This window comes from Vidua chalybeata, chromosome 3 (genome assembly GCF_026979565.1).
Source record: "Vidua chalybeata isolate OUT-0048 chromosome 3, bVidCha1 merged haplotype, whole genome shotgun sequence".
In the NCBI taxonomy this organism is placed as follows: domain Eukaryota; kingdom Metazoa; phylum Chordata; class Aves; order Passeriformes; family Viduidae; genus Vidua; species Vidua chalybeata.
This window is the reverse complement of record NC_071532.1, coordinates 73,128,353-73,138,064: the sequence shown is the minus strand read 5'-3', so window position 1 is coordinate 73,138,064 and position 9,712 is coordinate 73,128,353. Positions and strand designations below refer to the sequence as shown.

General features: G+C 42.8%; 1 protein-coding gene across 1 annotated transcript in view; it reads right to left on the bottom strand.

Annotated features, from left to right (window-relative positions):
* Nucleotides 1-462: 462 nt before the first annotated feature.
* FAXC (failed axon connections homolog, metaxin like GST domain containing) overlaps nucleotides 463-9,712 on the bottom strand; it is a 27,012-nt gene continuing 17,762 nt past the window's right edge. The window contains exons 5-6 of the mRNA XM_053936834.1: nucleotides 8,260-8,376; nucleotides 463-6,791 (exon numbers count right to left, since the gene is read on the bottom strand). Coding sequence (XP_053792809.1) covers nucleotides 6,508-6,791; nucleotides 8,260-8,376 — 401 coding nt within the window. The 3' untranslated portion in view covers nucleotides 463-6,507. The remainder of the gene's footprint in view (nucleotides 6,792-8,259; nucleotides 8,377-9,712) is intronic.

Below are 9,712 nucleotides of genomic sequence, written 5' to 3'. Positions count from 1 at the left end.
CCCTCTGCTGCATTTGGGGCAGCACACTAAGCCTGGCTAAGGACTTGCATTTGCTGAAGATATAGTGAAACTAGCTACCACAGTGCTCTGAGCAAAGACCTTAAAGCTTCTGCACTCCTGACAAGAGTTGTCTTCTCAGGATTACTTATTTTCACACTGGTAGCAGTAGCCATAAAAACAGAGTGAGGAGAGCAGAGACCCCTCTTCACACCAAGTTTATGTCAGTCCTTCCTCTTGTGCTACACCCTGAAATCCTTCCTGAGTGTCAAGGGGAGAGGGGATCAGTGACAGAATGACTCCATTCAAACAATGCTGGTGGCTAAAGTATTTGCCTGGGGAGATGAGGGCTTAACTGGCTGGTCATTAAAGTTTCATGCAATACCTACTCTCAAGAGAGCAACTCTCAGCTGTTCACAGCTGCACAGAAAGCACAGACACAGAATAAGGACATGAACCAGAAAGGTATTTTAGATCCACTCATTATAGTTTACACACCAATGACATACAGCATAAAGACAAAATATACAGATCTTCATATATATGTACATTGATCAACACAGTGCACAATTTAAAGTTATGTTACAATTAAGTGTACAATTTTAAATATGGCTTTATAAACTAGTAATAACAGTGCTAAAATAACGTATGTCTCGTGTAGTTCATAGACAAACAACATAATGCAGCTGCAGCATCAGAGTCCCCATTTAGAAATGTTTTGCTTGATCTTGTTAGTTAAACCTTGTACACTGCAGCTAGCTGGATATATCCCTTGCCCATACACATCTACATATACTTTATTCTTGCTGGATTGCACACCCCTGTCTTTGGGACTTGCATTCTTCAAGTATCCTGAAAAATAAAAACCTGTACATTTGAGGAAAGATAAGTCAGAAGAACAAATTAAGAAGTGAGAGAAGAACACATACAATCATAGTGCCCAGTGAAAATACCAATCTGACCAGTGCAGACAAAAAAAGCACTTTTTTTTAGGGAGCTTAAAAAAGAACAACAGTCACATCTTGTTTGCCTTACTGTCCCCAATAAAGCAAAATTTTACTTTAGTATAATTAGACAGGAATGAGAGAAGTGGTAATTTCGGGGTCACTTGGAAGCTCTGTTGGAAACTCCGGCACCGCTGAAGCAAATGGCACTTTTGTCAACAACTTCAAAGTGGAGCAGGATTTTATTTATTCCACAAGACTTGAATGCCTTTTGGCAGCATATGTTTCAGCTTCAACTTGTTGAGCTGAATGTGTAAATCATTACATGAAATCCCACAAACCTTTTTATGCTGCTGTCTGACCAAAAGCCCATAACGATCTCCTTGGCCTTGAAAAAGCCAGGAGTGGTGCAACCAGGACACAGAGACACTGCAGAGACACACGGTGTTTTCACTGACTGGAATTCCTGTGCTGTACAACGACCAATACCATTTAACTTTCCAAATTGCTCAGAGAGCTACAGAAACCTCTGCTAAGAAGTATTTCACACTGGGGCAGCTCCATAGGGAATGAACACAGAAGAAGCCCTTCCCAATGGCCATCAAAGAGAGGACTGCCCCAAACCAGTGAGACAGAGCTGATTTGTGTTGCAACCCTTCTCTCCACCAAGGCAAAGCTGTGAAGACTGGGGTCACTGGCCTGAAAATTAAATGCACATGGGCAGCATGGGGGAACAACTTCCCTCCACAGAACACCAACACAACAGCCCACATTCACCAGCAGGCTCAAAGCTCTGCTCACTGCCAAGGCTCGCTTCCAAACAGACCCTTGTCTCTGCAGCTCAGCCACGGGATGACAGCAGGCTGATGCCCCATAGGAGCCACAGCTACCAAAATAAGCCCCTGCACAGTCTACCCAGCACTAAGGAATACCCAAGGCACAGCATACATGGATATCCCATAGCACTGATCAACTGCTGAAAGCCACTGCAGTATTCAGAGTTACCTCTGGTTCCGTGGGATTAAACAGTACAGGCTGCGTGCTGCTCCGGATCACAGCTGCTGAGAGGAACGGCCATGACTCACACCTATGGGTACCCATTTCCATAGCCCAGCTACTGGACCATCCAACTTAATTCTGTATTTAGAGAGCATGATTTGCTTTATTAGTATCACATGCCTAAATCATAATTTCACAGTATTTGGGGAGGGAAGGAGAGTTAGGCCAAACAGCTACTTGTCAAAAAACAGCTTCAAATTCTTATTCAAACATCTAAGGACAAGACCCACTTGAATTCATCCCCTGCCACAGAAATTTCACTTGGTGAGCTGCCCTGCATAAATCTGCACATAACACGCTTTTCCAGCAGGCAATATTTTGTAAGGCTTAGCATCTGACAGATACAGGCCTTTCAAGGAAAACAGTATGAAACTGTCATGATTACTTGAGCAGACATCACTGACAAAAGCAAATTTGTGCCTGAACTGTTGCTGCAGAAATATTTCAGGCAGTATTTTTTCAAAGAGAATATAGATCTGGAGGGACATTGCCAAGGTTTTAAAGATCAAAATGTGTTACTTGCAGTGCTATAATTGGATGGAAACAGTCCTCCAGATCTGAAACATCAGGTTCAGTTTGGTTTTTAAATCAAACACCACATTTGCAGGATTTCTGTAGGACCTATACATCCCAGCGCCTGTTTCCCCCACTCGGTAACAGTGAGCTCTGCTGACAGAGCCAATGAGACCGACAGGGGTAAACAAATCCCTTCTGACATGACAGAGTGTCACACAGTCAAACACTGCAATTCACATGAAAAAAAAAACAACAGACTGCTTCAAATCTAACTCCACTGAAAATGCAGGGCTTGCTTTGAACTCCCATTTGCCAAATTAAGGGCAGACCAATTACTCATTCCTTTAAAGCAGCACTATGGAAACACAAAGGCAGTATTCAGCCTTTGGCAGTATTTAGGGTAAAGTACCCAGGAGGAACAGTGCTGTCTCCTCACTAGGATTTGGGCTCATGGTCCAGCTTATAAGCAGGGCAGGGGTCCCACCCAGGTTCAGTGGCCCCTGAACCCTTCCTAACATCACCCCACAGTGAGTTTCTGGCTGTGGCAGAGGGACCCCCAGCCAGGGAAAAACCTTCTGTGGTCTGTGTCACCTCAGACACGATGTCCTGGCATCCAGCAGCCTCCAGCTCCTGGCAGAAGCTGCTATCCCAGCTCACCTGCTAGGCAGATGGCAATCCACAGCTGTCCCAGGTTTCATAGCTGCAGAGACACCTGCTGACCCTCAACCCCCACAGCAGCACAGTCTGGATCTCCAGCATCCCTACGATGGACTTGCTCGCAATTTTGATCAGTGAGGGAGGAAAAAAAAGGAAAGAAAAAACCAAAACGAAATTAAGATGCTCTCTGACTATTTTTAGTTCCGTACAGCCCCTCAGCACTAACATTAAAAATAGATATGATGGAATGGGAAAAAAAAAAAAAAAAAAAGACTGCAGGGCTAAGAAAATGTTGCTCTTTTAGTAAAATTTTGGAAAGTCAAAAACAATTGTTCCCTTTTTAAGAAAACACATCTTTTTTTTTCCCATGCAAACCAAAATAAATGAACACTTTTTAATTTATTTTTTTAAACTTTTGTTTGTTTGTTTCCCCACAACAATTTACCAAGACAGTTTCCAAAAGAAAATGCACAGATTAAATCCTTTTAAAGAGGTCTGACCATCCTTTAATGGTCTTTTAATGACTGGGACTCATCTGCTGCAAGCACACCTTGCAATGCTGAACAAATGGAGAAAGCACAGCCTTCAAACATGCATCAGTAAATGAATGAGAACATCTCCATCAGAATTTCCAATAATGATTTTAAATAGGAGCTTTTTGATTCAGATTCCTTTTATTCAGAATATCAATACCTACATTTTTGCATATAAAATCTCTCCTGACTTGGCCATGGAGTTACCCAGGCCATCACTTCTGCGCTTTAAAGCCCAAGACTTATCTTCTTGTGCCCTATTTTTGTGCTTAGTTTCCTAAGAAGGGTCCCAAGTAATTGGATGGTACCTTCCTCCTCGGTTTTGGTTCACTTTGCCATTGATACTTGCCCACAACATTGACTGGAACAAGGCTTCAAGGACATGCCTAGAGAATTGTGGAAGCAGGTGCAAATTTACACCAAACTTGTCAGCTCTCACTGCAGTGGTTCCATGCATGAACAGACCTGGAGTTTCAGTGCAGACAAAGGTGTCCCTGCTTTCAAAGCCAAGGCTAACTCCAAGTTTCCCCAGAGAAGGTGCTTTTTTCTGCAGGAGGGACTCCAGGATCCTAGGGAGCAAGGTATTCTTTGAGTGCTGGAGTTATTTCAAACTCCAGGCTCACTACAACTACCAACAATTAACATCCCAAAGCAGTTGTCTGCCCTGTCTGCTCCTAGAACATTTGGCACATCCAACACATTATAAAAATTTTGCTGAGGGATCCTGATTCATCTAACTGTAAGTCACTGAGAATGTCATAATTAAAATAGGCCACTAACAAAGTCTGCAGTCAAATACCCAATTTTATATGCATATTTAAAAACACAACAGCTCAGTAGGTTCAATATGCTCTCTCTCTCCCAAAATCAACTAATCATGGCCAAGCAACACTGAAGTAAATGCTTAACTTCAAAGCTGTGAGTAAATCCAATGGATTTATTCTCATCTCTAACCTGCATTTAGGGAGACATGAACATGAAGCATGTCAGAACCTGTGCAATCATTTTGAGATCCAGATCCACAGATATGGCAGCAAAGGCAATTTAAATTAAATTCTGGTCATGCTTTCAGTATCTGAATTTCCCCACACGCATGGCAGTGCTGAGAGAACTGCCCCATCTCACCTCCTCCCGTGCATCACATTTAGGGACTGTGCACTGCAAGCCAGCGCAGTGTCCAGCACCTCCTGAAGCACCTCCCTAGGCAGCTATAAAGCATTCAATTGCCTGGGCCAACATCTTGCAACTACACAGTGTCCCATGCCTACTAGTACCTCAAACTGCTCTGCAACCTTCATGGGTTTGGTATGTCTATTGGTAAGGAACACAAAGCACCTACTGCTGAGACACACCAGACTTTTAGCAACAAATCCCAGCTCTTTAGTCTTGCCTAGAAATAGCAGACAGCAGCCATGGGCAGGGAGTAAAAACATGATAATAATTCAAAATCACAGAAGAAATTTGACCAACACATATTCCAGATGAGTTAACACTGACATCTCCCTCCTGCGTAAAAGTATTCTAGAATAGTGATTTCAACCTTCTGCAAAGAATAAGAAACAGTAACAAGCTCCTTTCTGCAGGATTATGTTTTCCTCCATCCTTCCCTGACTGTCTCCAAAAGAACTGGGAGCAGTTCTTTCCTGCAGACCCTGTAATACATGCACCCAAAGTATGGGTAGTCATCAAATAAAATTCCCCTGAAACTTTGCCAAATCACAGAATCTTTTTAGGTTGGAAATGACCTTTGAGATCATCAAGTCCAAGTGCTAGCCTAGGGCTACCAAGTCCACCACCAAACAATGTCCCTGAAGTGCCACATCTGTGTGGCTTTTAAATACCTCCAGGGGTGGTGACTGGGCAGCCTGTCCCAATGTTTGACAACCCTTCCAGTGAAGTTTTTCCCAATATCCAATATCCAAACCTCCCCTGGCACACCTTGAGGCCATTTCTCTTATTCCAAAGCTTGTTACCAGGGAGAAGAGACCAACCCACACCTTGCTACAACCTCCTGTCAGTCAGTTGTAGAGAGCAATAAGGTCTCTCCTGAGACTCCATTTCTCCAGGCTGAACAACCCCAGCTCCCTCAGCTGCTCCTCACAAGACTTGTGTTCCAGATCCTTTCACCAGCTTCACTGTCCTTCTCTGGACATGCTCCAGCACCTCAATGACTTTCTTGTAGTGAAGGGCCCACAACAGAACACAGGATTGGGGGTGCAGCCTCACTCATGCTGAGACGGGGGGCCAATCACCTAGCCACACCACTACTGATACAGGCCAGGGTGCTGCATGAATCTGATACACCTCAGCACACCACTGGCTTATACTGGCATGGCAGTCCACCAACACTGCCAGGGCCTTTTCATTACAGCATCCATCATCTTCTCCCATGGAAGAAAACTGTGCCAGTCATACCTCTTCCATTTTTGTCCTCAACCCGTTGCTGTAAGGATAAGATAACAACACAAACCAGTTGTGACAAATGCTCCACTTCCCAGAAGTTCGTCCCACTTCGATGTGGGATCTGGTTTTGAACATGAACAAAAATAGGTTGAAAGGTCTTGCTTCCCTCTAGACCTCCAGTTTGCCCATGTGTGTTTTAAATGTGTTTACCTTGGTCCACCTGAACAATTACACAAAACAAAATACGGTTGAAATAGTCCAAGCAGTATGTGACAGCTGAATTAAGCACAATGGTCTCTTCCAAAGTGGTATAAACCTCTTCCTGACCTGAAGGAGAAAACAAATCAGAGTGATCCCAAGAAACAGCTTATCTGCACAATGGGAGACACTTGTACATCTCACTTGCATTGTTCATGATCTCTGTACTCATCCATGTCCACATCCGAGTCAAAGAGGGAATGTCCAGTGTAATCTGTGTCAGGGGTTTGGGAAATACTGTTCCCTTCCTCATCAAATGTTTCTGTCCTTGAATAAAAACTGAAGTCCTGCAAAGGGGAGTAAGTCTTGCTTGCTTCGCTGCTTTCCTCAGATTCATACAGAGTGTTGTCATCATCATGGTGCCATTCTGGCCAAAATTTCCTCCTTATTCTTTCACAATACATAGCAAGGTTAATCAGTTCACCTGCAACACAACACAACAGACTTCAGTAAATATATCCAGCCAATAATGCTCTAACTCACCTGATGATGCAAAAACACATTAGCTGTGTTTGGAAACAAACTGTGTAGGGCCTTTCCAAAGAAGTTTCAAAATTCTAAGATGCCATCAATCCTCTTAGCAGCTGTTTTTAACTTTAATGTAACCACATACAACAAGAAGGGTTACACAGGAATAAACACAAATTCATGTTCACACAAATAGCAAAGCAAGTATCCCAAATTAAACCTCTACAAAAAGAAATCAAGACAAGACAGAATTTGATCTTATAGATGCACAGTATGTTTATTAAATACAGTGAATGTGGGGCTTTCACCACCAGATGGCAGCGTTGACTGCAACATAAAGTCACATTTAATATGGCCACTGGCTCATTCCTACTGCTCCCAGCCTTAGTATCTTATGCCTTGTTTATAAATACATTTATGCTTCCAGAACAAACCATAAAAAAACTCAAAGAAGAAAGTGATGTGTATGTAAAACCTGTACTCATGACAGCATAAGTAGATTGACAGGTACAGAGAATCAATCACACTGCTTGGGTATTTCAATCCATTATCTTCTATTTATTTTCATTAGAGATGAACTAATTCAACAAGCATAGTAATCCTTCTAGACAGCCATGAGCCCTTCAGAATTTTAGCTGTGATGCCCCAGACATCAAAGGGAAGAACTGCATAGCCAATATTTATATCCTCATCACAAGTGCTCATTATCTGAGGAAAAGAGTAAGCCTGTGCCTCTTCACCACAGGTTTAGCAGAGCTGTCTTGCACAGAGTAGGTTTACAGGTCAGATTCATTCCTTTTGCATTGTTTTACATTCTTTTCCTCCTTAGCTCTTCCCATTTCTCATGCTGTGTGGATTTACTATGAAAATGGATGCAAAGATACTTTAACATCTATATCACCCCACAAAAAAAGAACCAAATAAAAAAACAACTCTCTGTGGGGATAAGGAGCATGTTGGCTTCCAATTCATGCAAAAGCTAAGTGACTCCAAAGCCAAGCTGTATTTCTGTATTTCTTCCTTGCCTGGCACCTTCAGGAACAGCAAAGGCTGTAATTTCAGTGAGACAATAGTACTTGGAGTTCTACTATCAAGAAAAGTACTCAGCTCAGCTGAATTTGCCTAATGGCTGCTCTTCTTTTTTCTCATACATTACCCAGCATCCACTCCTTAGAAGCTTTAAGGCTTTGCCACGTTAAACAGGGAAAAGATCGAGTATAGAAATAAAAACAATTACTGTGTAGAACATGAAAAAGAAAACAAAGAATTTTAAGAGAAAACAACCTTACAGGATACAAATGCTACATCAAAGGCAAGAACAGTCTGCTGAAGTACTGCAGTCTTCAAAATGTCCTTCCAAGGCACTCCAAGTTTAAACGTGGAAAATGCCACCAAGAGCTCAGAGATCACTTAAGCTTTCTTACCTTTGATTAGTCTCTCTGGTCGAGTCCCCGGTAATGTCCACATTGCCTGTGCCAGATGTCCAAAGACAGTGGCATCAACAGTGGAAACAGTTGATCCCATAATGTACTTCTTGTCACCTGTAAATACAACAGCAAATATTTCTTGACTGGATGTCACTTTTCCCCAAATTAAAAAAAAAAAAAAAAAATCACAGTTCTGCCTTTTGCATATTTATGTTACTGAAATCATTCCAATGAAAAGGTTCACTTGTTCAAAAACAGGGATTCTAAAGCTGTTTCTAGAGTTCAGTAAGTGAAATCTATTACTGCAGCTGCCCCTGTGTTCAAGACTTCTATAACCAGGCCTGTTACAGAGTCACCACTGGCCAAGGAACCTCCTCTGCTCCTCACAGCTGGCAGCACTCACACACTGTACTCGTTCTGCTGCATTTAAAATCTGCTCTGCAGCTGCAAGATGCCTGAAAACACCAATTTTGCCTTTGGTGGTGCAAACCCAAAGCTGCTCAACCACAATGAAAAATCACGAACTTGCTTAAAGAAGCTGGTCACCCTTTACCTCTCATCCATGCAGATCCAGGTTCAATTTATTCAGCCCATCAGCTGGAAAAAGAAAAGTCACACCCAAATCTATTCTCTCTCCCTATTTGTTCTGGATGAAATGGATGCACCAGTCAGACCTGCAGCAACTGCTCAGAAATAACCTGCATCTCCAGGAAGAGGACAAAGCCATAGGCAGGATTGGACAGGTGCTCTCACACACCACCATGGCAGTGCCCTCATCCCCACTGACCCCTGACAGGTACAAATCAGAGGCATGTCAAGCACTAAGTGAAACAGCAGCCCTTTGGGTCTGGCCTGGCACAGTGGAGGGACATGTCTGCTCCTCACAGCAGTTCTGCTTACTTCTCTGGGCACCCCAATATCATGATGGTCCTAAATGGCCACTACAGCACAAGTAGAATGGTAACTAAGACAGGGAAAAAAATACATGCTTCAAAGCCACTGTTTGCAACAAAACATCCATTGTAGACTTGTTTTCCCATCACAGGCAGAAGATCTGGAACAAAGACCAGGCACAGAGCACACAGTGAAACATGAAGTATTGCAGAGGTCAGGTTAGCTGGTTGCACTGCTCCTGCCTCGGCCCAAAGTGCTATTAACTCTGTGAAATGTGGTACCTAATTGAATTCTCAAAATCCAGTTATCCCATCTCCCCAGGACATTCTTCCGAGCTGCCTGTAATTCAGCAGGTTATTCAATATTAGGTTTATTGAGCAACTCCAGAGGAACTGTCCAGTGTAAAATGCATCAAATTCCAGTATATAGTACAAGGAATGCTGCCAATCCCCTGCACTAGAGTACAGCAAAACAGTGCTCAGGAATATCCAGTAACAATAACCTTCTCTGGCCTGTCAGATATCATTTGAACAAGCAGTTAACTCTCCCCAGCTCT